Source organism: Monopterus albus, unplaced genomic scaffold (assembly GCF_001952655.1).
Source record: "Monopterus albus unplaced genomic scaffold, M_albus_1.0 scaffold58.1, whole genome shotgun sequence".
Taxonomy (NCBI): domain Eukaryota; kingdom Metazoa; phylum Chordata; class Actinopteri; order Synbranchiformes; family Synbranchidae; genus Monopterus; species Monopterus albus.
The window spans coordinates 1,094,511-1,110,979 of NW_018127938.1; the positions used below are offsets into that span (position 1 = coordinate 1,094,511).

Here is a 16,469-nt window from a genome sequence, read left to right on the forward strand (position 1 = left end):
TATATGTATGCATGGCTGGCTATGGGAAGCATTTCAGTTTTCTAGTGTGTTTCCCACCATACTGGTGTTCCAACATGTGAGTCACCCCCCAGCCCTAAAGATTAACACCCAAGAATATAACGTGAATTTGTTAGTAGAATATATACAGCAAATGCTAAATATATCAAATAAAATCTGCATGAATATAAGAAATGTAGTGTAACTAGGGGAATTCTAGTCTGCTCTTCCACACAACAAATTCTTACCCACTGATCATATCATATCATAACAAAGCAGGCTGCTGACTATAGCAGCTTTATCCAAATCCAGTATTCACCAGTATCACCCAAAACAATAAATCCTTCTGTATTGTTTGTGGATTCAACAGCCTACTCCTTCAGAAAATAAGATACCTGTGCTTACAGTAACGATCTCGTGGGCAATAGGTCGGGGTTCTCCCAGCTTTCCTGTGAACCCAAGCCTACCCCAGTATTTCACTGGCCTTATTTCCCCGCTCAGCCCGTCCCTAGCCTCTGCACACTCGCCACATTTGTTACATTGTTAGTGTTAATAGAGCGGCTCTGTTTTATGGCTTACTGTATATTTCCACAGGTGAGGAAAAAGGGAGCTGAGAGACAGGAGAGAGATGATGATGTATGTAGCCCCCCATTCATAGCATCCCTCTGAGAAAAGATGGCAGCAGTAACCTACTCAGTGTGAACAGAGTGGGAGAGCATTTGCACTCACAACTTTTGGACTTCTTAATGCAGCACAAATCTTTCTGCTCTTATAAAATGGCTGTACATTATGATGCTCTTGCTCTCTACCTTATTATGTCTGAGTGTTTTGGAGGAAAGCTTTATTAATTCTGCAGCAACCATAAAATTGTGAAGATAAGTATTTGGAAATCCTCAGTCAAGTTACTTGTTTATATTTATTTTGTCATCTGATAACATAAATGTATGTCAGTGGTGACCTGCACATATGTGTTATATGTAATATAGAAAAGTGATTAGAGACAAATTAGGAGGTGAAAAAAAGATGTTTGTTTTTTTTTAAAAATGGTGCTGATGTGAGACTGTGCTGCTGAGGCCAGCCAGAGATTCTATACTGAGTCATACTTCAACATAATAACTATAACAAGGAGGGTGGGTTGTTATCTTTTATTGACTTACACTGTGGTCACATAATGGTAGAATCATAACATTTTGTGCTGTTCCAAGCATAGCACAATTAGATTCTGAAGTTGTAGAATTTAACATACACTGTTGTGCGTCACAGGATAAACGGGTTTTCACATGTCATGTTGCGGAAGCGCCGTCCCTGTGCGCTGCGCTGAAGTTAGAAAAGTTTAAACTTGGGTGTAGCTCTCTGTGATGACACCTCGACACGTCCAGTTGCAGAGAACCTGACAGACCGCAAAGAAAATGGACGAGAAGCTGATTATGTCAAACCCATACTCTCTTCTTCTTTGCTGCAGCTTGCCTCCTCCTCCTCATCAATACACCTAAAGCCAGAGCTTTTCGCTGACATGTAGATAGATAGATAGATACATCGTACGTTCGAGGCTGCTGCTCCAAAAATTTTATATTGGCTAACCACCTCCTGGAAAGCTTTTTGGTTGCCTAGCAACTGGTGCCCAACATATGCACAATTTGCGCTTGTGCACTCTCCTCCGTCGTGCTGCACCCCTGCAGAAGCGCAGTGCATACCATCCTATTTGAGAGCCCTTTAACACAGTTAATTGCGGTTCATCTTCCTTACAGTATGTGTAATTTTCCACACATTTATAATAATATAATTTTTATACTGATATCAGACAATAGCCAGATAAATATTTTATTGCCCTGTTGTATTTAAAACTCGAGAGTTGGGAGCATGTTGTAGCATAATCTTTTTTCATTTCTTGTTCCATGCTATACTGTATGTTGACACACAGCAGACTCACTACACACGGTGAAAACCTGCATTGTTGTGACATGCTTGTCGGTCGTGTGTGTCTTCAAGTAAAATGTCAAGCGGTAATGATTTTTGTCCTGTGTAGTTCGACCCAGAACAACCACAACAGCTGCTCCAGACACCACCACCACAACAACAAGCACTACAACTAGCACAGCTGTTAGTACCACCACAGCCCTCCCTGCCACCACCCCCACAAGCACCACCACCTCCTCCTCTGCTGCTGACAAACTCAGGCCCACAACCAGACGCCTGACGATGCAGGCCCCTCCTCAGACACCCAGGAGCACCTCTACGGAGCAGCCTCGGATCCCCGCTGCCACAAGTACAGAGGCGACGAGTTTCAGTAGCACGACTCAGACCTCGACATCCACACACACACCTCTGTTAGGCCCAGCAGCCCCCAACAGCATTCAAAGAGAGAGCAACAGCAACCTCTCACACAGAGGTAAGGATTGTGGTGAGCAGGGCTGGTGACTAGGCATGTGAGCTTGTGCGAAGGCAGTGTATGTGTTCTTCTATGTGTGTAATGCTCCATTACCATTACATCTATCATTTGCCATTAAAGCAGCAGGGAGCTGAAAACCACAACTTGGAGAGCACTGTAGAGGAGACATCACTGAAAAAACTCTGAGACTGAAAAGAAGGCAACGTCTCTAATGCCAGCGCACTCGTGGCAGTCCAAGAATAACGAAGAAGCATGGACATTTTCACAGATCAACAGAGAGGCCTCTAGACTAGGAGGAGGGTTAGTTTTGATGGTTTTGAAAAGCTAGTGATGTTGGAGAAATAGGAGGACCTATCTTCTTCTACTGCTTTTATGTAAGCGGATATTATCTCTCAGAATTTCTTGTGACACCACCAGTCTGTTTTTCCATTTCCTTTCTGGTCGTCTACATTTTCTCTTTATTTCTAGTGTTGTTATTCAGCCAAGGTTTGCTCTAGGGTTGTTATTTAAACAGAGGTGTGCTCTTTCTTTACGTTTCTCTCTTGCGCACGCACACACACACACACACACACACACACACTCACTACAGTATCTTTCGGTCTGCTTGCTGTCGGTCCCTCGTGAGCACCATGTAACAGAGCTGTCAGCGCTAACAAACGACACTCCCCTTCGTTCTCGCCCTCCGCCTCTCATCACTCATCCTCACGCTCTGACAGCCTCTCTCGCTCTCTTTGTCTTTCTCTCCCTCTGCCTCTGTCTGTCTCTCTCCTCCTCTCTTTCACGCTCACTCTCTAAAACTGGCAGCGTTTTTCCTTCTCGCACCAGTCAGTCAAGCTTTACTGGCATGTCAGAAAAATACCACTTTACAGTTTGTTGCCCAGACAAATAGTGACAGCAGAGTTTAACAGCAGAAATAGTGCTTTACAAAGCCATGCTAAGACTTATATTATATTTGGAAGTGGAGACAAATCCATAATAGTACCACAAAGCAAAACTGATAAACCACTGTGCTGATTTTTGTAGCAGTGCTTTTGGCTTTCAAGTTGAAATGTTTTATCCTTTGCTACATAGAAAACATTAACATAAGGAAGCTGCAACTGTCAAACTGCCAAGGCAGCTATTTGTCCTCCAGTCATTTGTTCAGTATAACTGCAGAAAGGCAACAAAAGTCCCCTCCTATAAGTGAATTTTACTAGACTAAGGATGAGTTCTTTTATTGAAAGGAAAAAAATATTCATGTTTGCATTTTTTTAAATTAGCAGTAAACAATGTCAACAAGCTGACTGATTCATGTAGTTACACTAGAGTAAGCTTTAATATTTAAATTAATATTTGAATGGGATAGTATACTGCTCAGCAGAGAATAAGATGGAAAATAAGAAGCAGATGGAAGTAAAAAAAAAGTGGTTGGCTAGTGTGAGAGTACTTTACTGTGTTTTGAACTCAGATTTTACAACATTGCATTTATATAAATTTGGTGAGAGACAATAAAGAGGCCATAGAGGAACAAGAATGAACAAAGAGCAAAAGAAACATGACAGTCCAGCACTTTAACGGGGAAAATGGGAAGTGAAAAATGACACGGCTGGGAGGGAAAACAGCATTTACCAGGATAAGAAAAGATGGGATGGAAAAATGGCAGAAGAGAAAGTGATTTTCTGGGGATTAAAGAGAATGGCTGCTCCAGTCTCATCACATCAGGGGCTTGGGTTTTATTTCTGAGAAGCAAGAACATGTTTCCTCTAGTCTCTGAAGTCGTCATCCTCCTCACCACACCTCAAGCGCTCCAGATGAGAGTGAAGCAAACGCAGATGAGAAAATGGGGCATGAACAAGATGAGCCTCCAAACCCACGGGCCACATGTTATAGTTTTCAACCCAGTGCACACTGTCAAGTTTGCAGGCATCAGCTGTTACAAGGGTGGTGCTGTGGCTGGAAGAACCAGGAGTTTCAGAGGAAAAACACTGAAAGATACAGAACGGCCGGTACACAAAGCACATGTGCGTGTATGCTCCTACAAACTAGAACTTTCCACGCTTGATGGCAGAAATTCATCAGTCCTTCAGTATTATTGGAAAAGACTATAAAATTCCATCTTACTGTTTTATATATTATATTTCTGTATTTTATATTTTTTTGTTTTCCTCACTTTCTCTGAGTCTCTGTCTGTCTCTGCCTTCATTTTCCAGGACTTTTTCTTTCATACTTTAATATGATTCTCTTAATCTGCCTTCTAGAGTCTTGGGGCTCACTGGGTGTCACTTAAACTTTAAGAAAAGCCAAATTTGCTTCTGCTGACTCAGGACTAAGACAGCTCACAGCTTAGTCTGAAGTCAACAGCGCCATGATCTGTCTCTTCTGTTCTTCCTCACAGACTTCAATATAGCTGTCTGAGCTCACCTTTATCTAATAGCTAGCCCGCTGCTAATGGAAGTCTTGGGAGCAGGATTAATGTCAAAGCTCCACAGCGACCTGATGGGGCGAGTGTTGAAGGGGTATAGGGATCCAAAACATGTCTAGTATAAATGTGTCCTGGGTGCACTGTGACAAAATATGAGGATGTGCTGTAGAAAAAGAATGACATATAACACAAGGGCATGTGTGGTTAAATTCACTCTAATGGTCACCTGGAATCTCCTGGCATTTTTACACCTCTGGTGAATGATGCATTCCTTCCTAAAATCAATGTTGTTTTTTTAATTGTATAGTATAAAATCATGCTTGTTGAAATTATATTTTCTCCTCTTATATTAAAAAGCATCTCAGTACATCTATGTGCAATGAGATATGCTAGGATTCCATTTACACACTGTGGTCTGCAGTCCAAAGTGAAATCAGATGGATTCTCTGCCTCTTTACAGTATTATGCAGTATTATGCAAATAAGATGTTTCACCATGATGCTGCTCTGCTGCAGCAAACGTCTTACTTTCTTTTGCAAAGCCTGTGGGGAGGGTGTGTTTGAACAAAACTTTTCTTAGTTTTATTTTATTTTTTCTGTTTGTCTCAGCTGCAAGTGATCACTACCTCATAGGTAACAACATCACAGTAGCTGTTCTGGGGATAGTCATTCCCATCGGTGAGTACTCCCGACTTTCTCGCTGTGTTCTCTGCTTTCTGCCTGCTTGCTTCTCCCTCCTTGCTTCTCCATATCTGCTTGTGCTGCATGTTGTGTATGGATGGGGTATTGTGGTGTCTGGCTGCGTGTGTTTGTGTGTGTGTACCTGCATGTGCGTGACTGGATTTAGTGTTTTCACTCCCTCCAGACTGATTAAAATGAGTATTGTTTTAGATTTAATAGTAACAATTTGTGGCTTTAGAACCTGTAAGCCATGTGTCAATCTCAGCGGTAATGTTCCAGCACAAAATAATAGTTTATGAACTGAGGACGAGTAGTGATCTGTGCTATTAGTTGACAGCAGCCTCCTGGCTTTACCGGGAGGCCAGGCCTTTGTAATGCGCAGTTATGTCATTATTAGTGATACTGGAGCATCTGGAAAGTTCATTTCATATTTTGTCATCACATTTGACCAGCTGCTACAGCATTAAACTCATGATCCCACTCTGATCACACAGTATGTTCACACTGCGGTCAATCAAGTGCTCTGATCTATTTTTGTGACCTAGTGGACTGAGAGTAGGTTTTATAGTTGCTGGCATTACTCTTTAAATGGAATAGGGGGTTGAAGAGACAAAATTATCTGTTTGATTTGGAGCAGTGCAAACATCTGACCTGGGAAATAACATTGCCAGTTTAAGGTGGGCGAAAATTCTATTAAGCCTCTATATTCTACCATACTAATAAAGAGTAGGCGCAGAAAAATAATGCGAGTTCTGACAATAAAACCAGCTTAGTAAAGTTAATCTATTCTGTTGACTCTGAATAGAAATCAAATTATTTGAAAAATAGTTAATACTTTCATGCCCAGTCTAACAGAGAAATTGGCTGAATGTGCAAATGACCTTTTAGTAGCAGCAGAGTATGTCACTGAGTGAGATCTCCTTCATCCCTAATGCTGAATAATTTGATCAGTTAAGGGAGTTCTAAAACATTGTAAAGCCTTTTTCTCTTTTCTTAACAATTGAGAGATCAGCTCATTAAAACAACCCCTGGGACTATTAACTCTTACCACCCCATTCCCTATTATGTCCATCAGCTGTTCATGCTACCATAAATCCCACTACTCTGAATTTTTGGCAGCTTTGAAACATTGATTATTGTTGAAAGTCCACAAGGGTTGGATTTATGCATCCTAACTCTCTGCTTAGCACCTTGCCCACCCACAACTCCACAAGGTCCTCCAGGGAAGCTATGGCAGTCATGCTGCTAGGGTAATTAGACGAAAGAGACAGAGCTTATCTTAAATCATCCAATCCCTCTTTCTGTCTCCTTCTCTCCTCTTCTTCTCCTGTCTATTTTCCGCTCATAACCCTATCCAAAAGCAGGTTAGCTCATCTGCAAATTTGTTTTTTTTAACCCAGGCAAGTGTGAATTATAAAAGCAGCACAAGGAAAATATGCAGAAGACAGTTAAGCAGCCTTGCTGGTCTTTTATTCAGAGCACCCCAAAACCCTAATCACTTCCTTCATGACCAGAATGCTACCAGATTTTGTAGAAAAGTCAGTGTGTGTAAGTGTGTGGCAGTACATGCAGGCATTCTTTGTTGCAAATTGTGCATGCGCATTCCTGTTTGTGTGTGTTTTGATCATTCTGTAGGATTGAGACCATGAATGAATGTTATAGAATGTTTGTACACAGTATGAAGGCTCATTATTTCAGTTTTTTAAATGTTTAGTTAAAAAATAACCAAGTTTTATAAGGTGACAGGCATCACAAGAAGCTGTTTAACTTAGGTGGTTAACCACCCTGACCCAGCTCATCATTTACTCTTATGTCCTAAACAACAGCCACTACCACTTGAAGACATTTTCTGCTTGCAAAGTTGCTAAACTCTTTCTACCTAAAGGTTGAAGTTTAATCCTGAAAAATGATTTTGTTTTTTTTTTAATGCCCATCAAACACTAGAAAATTAATCTTCAGGAAAATTTTATGTCACCAAGGATCAAAAACTAGTTTTCTGCTGCAAAAATATTCATCAATACAGTTTAGGTACAAGTGTTTAGGTAAAAAAAAACATCATTTAAACCAAATGCTTGCACTAAAAATTGAATCTTTTTATTCTCCCATTTTATCCAAAAATTTGGAATCGCAGTCATGTAAAAGAAAACATCATAAATTTGTCACTATTTTCTTAATAAAAACCATGGGGACAGTCTAGGACAAACACTATATTTTGTGCTGCCAAACATCACTTCTTTAAGTCATTTTGTGCTACTGAAGTTACTGGTTCTTTAGTAAATTTGTGAGAGGGACTCCACCTCTTATACCCTGGGTTTTCATTCGCCTACAAACATCCAGGTGTACAGATTATATCTTTTGAAAAATAACAGAAAATAATGAGCCCTCAGTACATTAAGGAAACTGTGCAAAGTGGGTTTGTGTGTGTGAGTGCATAAAGCGCTGCTCTGTGTCCCCTGGGCTGTGTTAACGCTCCCACCGTGTGTTGTTGTTGTTGTGTGTGTGTTAAACACATGCAGTCCCTATCCTTGCCACAGTGGTCATTGGAATTCTCTGCACCGGTGGATACCTGGTTTGGCGCAACTGGCGGCGCAAGAACACAAAGAGCATGAATTTCGACAACCCTGTTTACCGCAAAACTACAGAGGACGACGACGATGAGATCCACATCGGTCGACACAGCGAGTCCATTGGTCACGTCTACCCAGCGTTGTGGGCCAGCCACAGTCAGCCATTCATAGCGCTCCCTCTAGGGGGTGGCATCACAGACAGCAACTCTCACTGGTACTCAGGGGCACCGATGCTCTCCAGCAGCAAATGAGAAAAGCTGCCGAGTAAAGGAAGGAGTTTGCGTTATTTGGGAAGATGCACTGGGTTTTGGACACGTAGGCCTGGTAGAAAGAGAGAACAGGCTTGCATATGCACACACCCACACACTCATACATCATATTTGCGGTAATCACCAATCACACACACACCTTTGACTGGTACGCCATGTTCACTTCGTTCACCTTCATTGATCATAATCATACAGTACATTCATTTATCAAAACCACATCCTTTTCACCAACCTGCCATCCCATTTATTAGTACATTGTGTTAGGTTGGGAGACGTATCTTTTTTTTAATACGCCCTGTTTCCAGACAACACTACATATAGACACATAAATGCTTTTTCATTCTTTTCAACATGATCAGTAGACAACAGAAAATACATATGTGCCACTAGAAAGCATGCTTGTCAAAAAGGAATTTTTATGTTTCGTTCTTATTTTTTTTGCTGAAAATGATAACAAAGGGTCCTCCAGATATTAGAGGGGCACTGAAGCTTAAACAATTACAGTCTTCTTGATGCAGTATGGTTTATACAACAGAGAGGTGCATGCAGTGGCATTTGTTTATTAGTTGAACAAAGGTTATTTTAGTTTACAAATGCCTCTGAGGAGAAAGACGACTACAGTAGCTTTATAGTCACCACAGAGAGGTGAGTGAAAGGACAGCAGAGCACAGGACCAGATCACTCTGCCAATAAACTGGATTTTTAGAGTGGATAGTAACATTATGACATTGCCCTCCCTATATGATTTTTTTTTTCCATTTACAGTGTAAATAAGATGTGAAAGATAAAAAGCAAGCACAAATTGGAACCAAGGACAGTTGAAAATTGGATTTATCGCTCACCATGAATCTCTGTATCAGTACCATCTTACTTGCCCATCGATGTAGATGGTGATGATGTAGATGGAAAATCATTTATTGAGCACAAAGCGGCATTTTCTAGATACTGTCCGGACTATGCCAGCTGTGATTTACACTCATATACACTTAAATGTAGAGGAAGTGTGTCATCAGGACACTTATTGAATATATTTGTTGTTTTAGGTGTCAGAGAGTAGGCAGGGAAGGGCAGCCAAAAAGGATTATTGGGGGGATGGGAGCCCATAATGCTTTGATCGGTTGGCATGGTAACACAGATTTCTTTGTGTTGCTCTGGAGAGAAAAGAGGCAAAGAATTCTGGGTATCATTGGCATGATGACAAGCTAGAAACACATACTCATATACGCACACAAAACAGGTGCACAACTGTGTTACATTAAGATTCAAGGTCAAAGTAACAAGCAGTGAAGGGCTGTAGAGAGGATACTATGTTCTCTCTCTTGTCTCAGCATGTTATTGTTTACTTCTGCATAAATCTCTTTTAATGTCTTTTTATGTTTTTACTCCTTTTCTTCCTCTCCTGTCCTCTTCTTTCCTTTCCTTTCCCTTTGTAGCAATGCAGATAGAAATTAGGCTGGCATTATGTGGGCCAGACATTTGCAGCTGTAGGCAGGCATCCTGCATTCCTCGCATAAAAACAGTCAAAGAAGGAGGGAATGAACAAGGAAGGGAAAATGGAAAGAGGAGAAGAGGATGGTCAGAGAAGGGAGGGAGAAGTGAGGACTGCAAAAAGGAAAGGAAAGAATGGAAATGTGTGGACCTGCCATTTCTGGGGTTCCATCTGGGTTCTTTGTTTCTCCTCAGTTCTTCTGCTGCTCTGTTTTCTCTCTCACTTCTCTCTGTCTCCCCTTCATCAGCCTACTGTGGTAACAGTTTTTTTTTTATCTGCTGTTTGCAGCGCGTGGCACTCAGTGCAGAGGATGATGGCTTTCCCTGAGGTGGGGTAGCAGCATTACCCCCACCCCCGCTAAAAAACAAAATCCCATTCTGGCCCCTCCTCTCACCACAGCCTCGACACCACTACAGTGAGGCCAGTACAACGCAGAGGAGAAAGAGGAGTCTTCATTTTGCCCCTTTTAAGGAGCAGGGATGACATGTACTTCTTGTAAAACCCCTCTTCCTTTCCTTCTTTCTCTAATGGAGTAACATTACTACCACTACTAGCTACTATACTACTTGCTACGTGCTAGTTGCCAGTATCCTCTGTTCCACTCCTCTCTTCTCTCTGCCACTTGTTAGCAGTAGTGGTGTGTTAAAAGGTGCTCGATGATTTTTTTTTTTTCTTCCCCCAAACTAACCTCGTTCCACTATACATTGTAAATACAAGGCTATGTGGCCACCGTACACAAGGAAAAAGCCAGCATGCATTCTTTTTAATTCCTCATATTCTGAGTATTTATTTGTTTGTGTTTGCTGTTGTAAATATGTAACCAGCCCCTCTCAGTGTATAGTACTAAAAGCAGGTTTGCAAGGATATACAGTACTTTTATTTATAATGCCCCTTACACCTTGATTTGATGTGACAGATTTTTTTAAAAGGGTGAATATCTTTTTGTCACACCCAGGACCTCAGATTTGCTCCTTGACATACAGTATGTAGGGAGGCAAAGCTAAATATAGCCAAGGGGACAGGGGACAGAAAATATTATGGGGTTGCTGCCAGAGGCAAATAGCAGCAGGGCAGAAGAGGCCAAGGATTATGGGTAATCCTCGCTCCAGGCATCAGGTGTATGCATTTGAACTTGGGATTGTTTGATAAGATGCAGTTTGTGTTAGGATTCATGCATTTGTTTCTAATTTTTGTTTATGTTTGTGTCTGCTACCATCAGTTTTATGCAGGTAAAAATGACTTCCAGACAGCAGAGAGTAATTTAGGTCCTTCCTTTCTTTTGACATATGAGGTACTAAGGTCTGTGAATTCCAACCCTAAGATGCACACAAAACATCTTTCCTTTTAATTATTATTTTAGTAATTCAAAAGACTCAATGTATTTTTTTTTTTTTGTTCGGTATTTGGATCCATTTAAATTCATAGTTGCAGATCCTGTATTGGAATCCTGTTGATATATAAGACAATGAACGATAAAGTAAGGTCATCCAGGGTATCAGAGATTCTGCACAGCAACACCAGTTTTATTTTTGAGTATTACTATCCAAAATGAAGATTCTGTTTTAAAACATATACCAATGTTGAATCAAAAAGTGCTAGGATGCAGAGTAGGAGGAAATGAAAAGAGATGACAGAAACATACTGTATATATTGTTTTGAGCTACTGACAAATATTATCAATAGTCTGAATTGTATGAGTTGAAGTGTGAGTTTTATCTGTCTACTGTATCTTCGGCTCATAGTCTTTAACACTACGTCACTTTTATGGTTATTGTCTCTCAAAATATCACTTTCCCATTGAATTGACATCAGAGCTTAAATGCTAAACACAGACGTTAGCGTTTGAACTTGAGCACTTCTAAACATCACTCCGTGTCTCAGCGGCTATGCGGCGCTGGTTTTAGTGATTCAGAGCCTGACAACTGCTCCATCTTTCCACCCCTTTTTAACAACAGAGCTGTGTGTTTTCTGGAGGAGACGGTGCCGAACAAATGCCCACATTTAGATGGAATCATTTTCTGCTGTCACCGACTGTTCAGTGTGATTGTGAGCAGCATTGTTTTGCATGAACACGAGTAATACACGGAGGCTGAGTGAGCCGAGTGCTGATTTGATTTGATAGCTGGATAGAGAGGAAATGTGTAAACCAGCGTAAACAGTTGATCTTCCATTGGCTCGCCACAGACATGCTTCCAGCCCACTGAATCAAATGGAATTTATGCACAGTGAATATTGCAATAATTGCTCATAATGTGTTATGGCAGAATAACATGATAGCTGTTATGGCAAATTAATAGCTCTTTGACTGAGGATGTCATTTAGCTTCAATTAAGGGCTTTTTGACTGTCAAGCATGCATACATGTAATACAGTAAATAAGGTATAAAGCAGTTTTACATTGGCTATATACATATGGTATAACACTTGTCTTCCATTCTTAGTGACAAATTCAAACAATGTTTCATTTTGGCTGAGCTGGGCTAAGAAGTCCTTTTGTTTGTCACATCCTCAGTCTATTCAAGAACCTGATATATGCCTGAATTGCAAGCAAAAAAAGTATATAATGCAAACATTGAAGTCTTCCAACATACTCAGTACAGACTCAGCATTTCTATTTATCCAGCTACACAGACAGCAAGTGCATACATTTGATTGCTGTTTTCACAGTTCTCGAAGTTTGTTGGAGAGGTTTTAACAGTGTAGGTGTTTGGGTATCCACCAGGGACGAAAACAGACAAAGTAGGCAGTAAATCACTGCCAGGATTTAGACTAGCCCATATGCAAGCAGGCTTGTATTCAGAAGATGAATGGTGGATCATTTATTTAGCTGGATTTCTGCTGATATTGTGTTGTTGTATTTTGATACCCACTCCCCTCACCTCCCTCAGAAGGATGCAACTCTTTCCTCTCAGTTGCACGTGATGCGCAGTGGGCGATTTTCTGTACTGTATGTGACAAGTGGCATCCTAGACAGGTAGATTGAAGTCCTCATCAGCACTGCACTCCCCTGCGTGTAGCTAATGAAGCAGGATTGAGCACAAGCGGGAGTCCATCTCCTGCCGTAGTAACCTTGTATAGATGAAGCAAAATCAAATGCATTACAAGGTGTGGAAGACTGGCTCAACTCAGCAGGACTGGACCGGTTTGGCGAGCTCCTGCGGTGTTTGGTTTTTAGGCAGGTTGTAGAATTGCCATGTACTGTATAAAACAGTTTGAATAAGCCCAGCTGCATGTTGGAGTTAAATGTGGTCACTTTTTAATATCAGCAGGCGGTGTGATGACTGCGGTAATTATCATTAATGTTCACAATTTCAGATTTTTTCATACTGAACCTGAAGGAAAGTGGAAGATAATGATGAAAGATGTCATGAGTCTTTTGTTGTATAGTTGCGATTTTAGGATTAAAGAAATCGCAAACCCAATGCTGGTTTGAAGTGTGCATTGAGTCAGCTCTGCATCTCACACCTTTCCTTTATGGCAGTGTTTCCTTCAGACCTAGCAGAGTTCCATACTGAGGGTTTGGAGCTGGGAGAATAAATTGCTTATTTATTGAGGTGACTGAGCGTGGTATTGTAGAAAATTTATTACCGTTACAGTCTAAGGACAGATTGACAGGTGCACTTTGTGGCCACCTTGAAAGCAGCCATATTCACTGAAGGACGCTTAAAAACTCTAGAAAGGGCCTTTTGTCATTCATGATATAGTAGGTACTGTAGTATTTGTGCTAGTACACTCCATCAGCATAGTCTTCTTATCAGTCAGCCCCATTAAGAACAGGCTACAGCCACACAGTAAAGATCCGAGCACTCTCTTATTCTGAAAAGGTCAGTGGAGGTTATTCGGTTATTGTAATACAGGTACTATGTTGTACAGGCATTTGAGATTCTTTCTCCAGGCTAGTGTTTTGTCTGTTAACTTAGTTGAAGCCTTCAGTGTTAACCCACTAGCTGCTGCTTTGGAGAAATGTTCAATGTGAAACGGTATCTTGCACAAGTTACTCAAACGGGAACGTAGAAAGTGTGGTAAATTTAGCTTATAATACACTGTGTCTTGAATTGATTTTCAGGTACATTTATGCTGAATTTAAGATGTGCTTAAACACTAAAGATCTACAGTAAATCCATTTGCACCAGCTGAGTTCTAACTTACCTGAAAATGTATGCATCAGAAACTTGTATGTAACTTACATGGAGATGATGTTACGAAACATTTAGACCCATTAACTTATTATTAGTTGATCAAAGCAAATACTTAGTCCTGATAACCTATAATCTAATGTAACAAGCAGTGAATGTAATTATAGTGTTCCTGATTTGTGCTCCATAGTTTTAACTGTCCTGTTGCTCGTCCTTTCTTCCTTCTGTGCACTGTTCTAATCCCAGTCTTTTCTGAGCAGAGAATCTAACATGCTGCTTTAATCAGGATGCACTGACTGCTTTCTAACATCACACACATCTCTCCTACGATGCACAGCTTCATGCACTGTTTGTGAATTAATGCCAGGCGTGAGGCTTCAAGTGCTTCTGTGGTTGCTATACTGCTGAGCATTGCTTTCTCAGTGTGCACTCATTGTCTTGCCCTCCCATCTTCATCTCAACCATCGACATCTTTCCTTTGGCAAGGGCTATTGGTTTTTGGGTAGACAGACACACGCGCACTGTAAAAAATGGGGAAAAACACTGGAGAAAATACGCTCGAACCCCAGAATTTACAAGGACACACCCCTTCTGGTTGTGAACCAGCGGGCCATTGAACAAGCTCACTCAGCCAGGAGAAGCATTCCCCAGCTTTGGCTCCAGTTTTGGACTTCCATTCACTCTACTTGGCTGGCATTTAACTCTTGTTGACCCAGTGACTTTCCTTCATAAGCTGGTTCCTCTTATTACCATGTGGTTTTTGGACTGTTAACTGTGTAAGTGAGTTGTAAAGTAGTTGTTGCTCTTTCTTCCTCCTTTCTAATCCATTCCCAGTTTTGATCTACTTGATGTTTGATTACTTGAAGTGCAATGTTGCTGTTTCTACCCATGTAAAATGAAGGCTGGGGGAGAAGGTAGTAATGGGAAAGTCTGTTTGTGTGAATCCTTTATTTGGGTTAGGATGATGATGATATACAGGGGAACTTTTTGAAAAAACAGTTGTCACTGATTTTACTTCAGCAGCGATTAAGGTAGGAGAAAATTACTGCAAACATACAAACTACTGCTTTCAGTTTTTTGTTTTGTTTGTTGTATTTTTTGTTTTTTGTTTTTTTGCTAAACTGTCTACCCACGTTTTTTGAAAATGTTGCCGATGAGTCATTGCCCGCAAGAAAATTTCAAAAACCATTTGGGCCCAGTCCATTCCACAGTCACACAACAGTCATTTTTTTATGCTGTTTGTTGCACAAAACTTTTCAAGAAGCCTTCTGCACTGTGTAAAGAGATAACGTTCTTAGGAGGGGAACAAATAATGGGGGTGGGGGTTGATGATGAAGTCCAGTGGTTTTGAATCATGACTTGTAAATAAGTTTTCATACAGCAAAAACCTTTTGATAATGTTTTAAATGTAACTGTAAAAATGATGTACATAAACCTCCGGGGTAAAAACGAGTGTAGACTATATAAGAATTTATTTGAACGCAAGAGCACTGGATTTCTTTACTACTTGATTGTAACTAAAAATTAATAATCTGCCAAAGTGTTTTTTTTTTCCTTTATTTTTTTTATTTTTTTTTTTATTTTTTTTGCTTTGCTTTTTAACACTATTGTAGTTTCTTAGTGTTCATACTGTATTTAATTCTGTTGTTTTTTTTCCCTTTGAGGGGTTATTTTAATTTATTGGTGCCTTGTTTTGTGCTCCTGTATACTTTTATTCTTTCTGTTTCTCTGTGCTATGTGTCTGTTGGAGGGCAAGGAGGCGTAACTGGCGGTTGGTGAGGGAAGGGGAGGGGGGAGTTAAAAACTTAGCAACTTCTGTACTTACATCCATTATCTGTACTGTATGCCAAAATGGTCTCACTCACGTTTCTATGAAATCAAGCTGTTGATAAATATCTCTATATATTGATATATTAAATTTCTAAAAACTGTCCAAACTTTGGTGTTGATACCTTATCCTGTGTGTTTTGAAGCTGTCTTGTTGTTTGAATTTGTTTATTTACCAAGGAAATATGGACTTTAAAGTAGTTTTATGTCCACATGAGTAATGCACGACGGATAGTGAATTTATACTTCAGTATCCAAGTATAAGTACCTTAAAATCCCACTTGTGTATACCGCATTTCATCAGCTCTCAATTTGGACTGTAAATATCCCATTTCAGGGCTCCTGATTCACTCACACTCATTTTGTATTTGATATAGTCAAAGAATAGCTCACTTAGAAGCTGTCTGAGCTTTAAGATAGTATAGCATATTTTGTACTGGTCATTGGAAATGATTTCCTGCAGACACGTACTGTAGGTGACTTTGGCGTACTGCATGTGTGTCCCCAACAAACCTTCCAAACATTTGTTGTTTTTCTTTGCTGATGTGTTTCATCTTGGTCTGTGTTACTCAGCTCTCCAGAGGCAGAGGTAAGTTACCATAAAAGATAGAAGAAACAGAACTGGAAGTGAGTGGGTATAATGGGCTGACAGTGTAAGCAAATAAAAAAGTAACAGGAGCCTTGATCCTTGGAGAGATGTGAGAAGTGACAGTCC

The 16,469-nt window shown here is 40.5% G+C and overlaps 1 protein-coding gene across 7 annotated transcripts in view; it reads left to right on the top strand.

Moving 5' to 3' along the window:
• The window catches only part of lrp8 (low density lipoprotein receptor-related protein 8, apolipoprotein e receptor), a 145,164-nt gene extending 129,306 nt beyond the window's left edge, over positions 1–15,858 (top strand). The window contains exons 16-19 of one of the 7 annotated variants that reach the window (XM_020602736.1): positions 2,024–2,386; positions 5,396–5,464; positions 7,984–8,173; positions 10,081–15,858. In XM_020602736.1, the coding sequence (XP_020458392.1) occupies positions 2,024–2,386; positions 5,396–5,464; positions 7,984–8,173; positions 10,081–10,129 (671 nt within the window). In that variant the 3' untranslated portion in view covers positions 10,130–15,858. Of the gene's footprint in view, positions 1–591; positions 845–2,023; positions 2,387–2,506; positions 2,710–5,395; positions 5,465–7,983 lie in introns of those variants that run through there. The other 6 variants (XM_020602737.1, XM_020602735.1, XM_020602740.1 and 3 more) reach the window with 6 other exon arrangements.
• Positions 15,859–16,469: the final 611 nt, after the last annotated feature.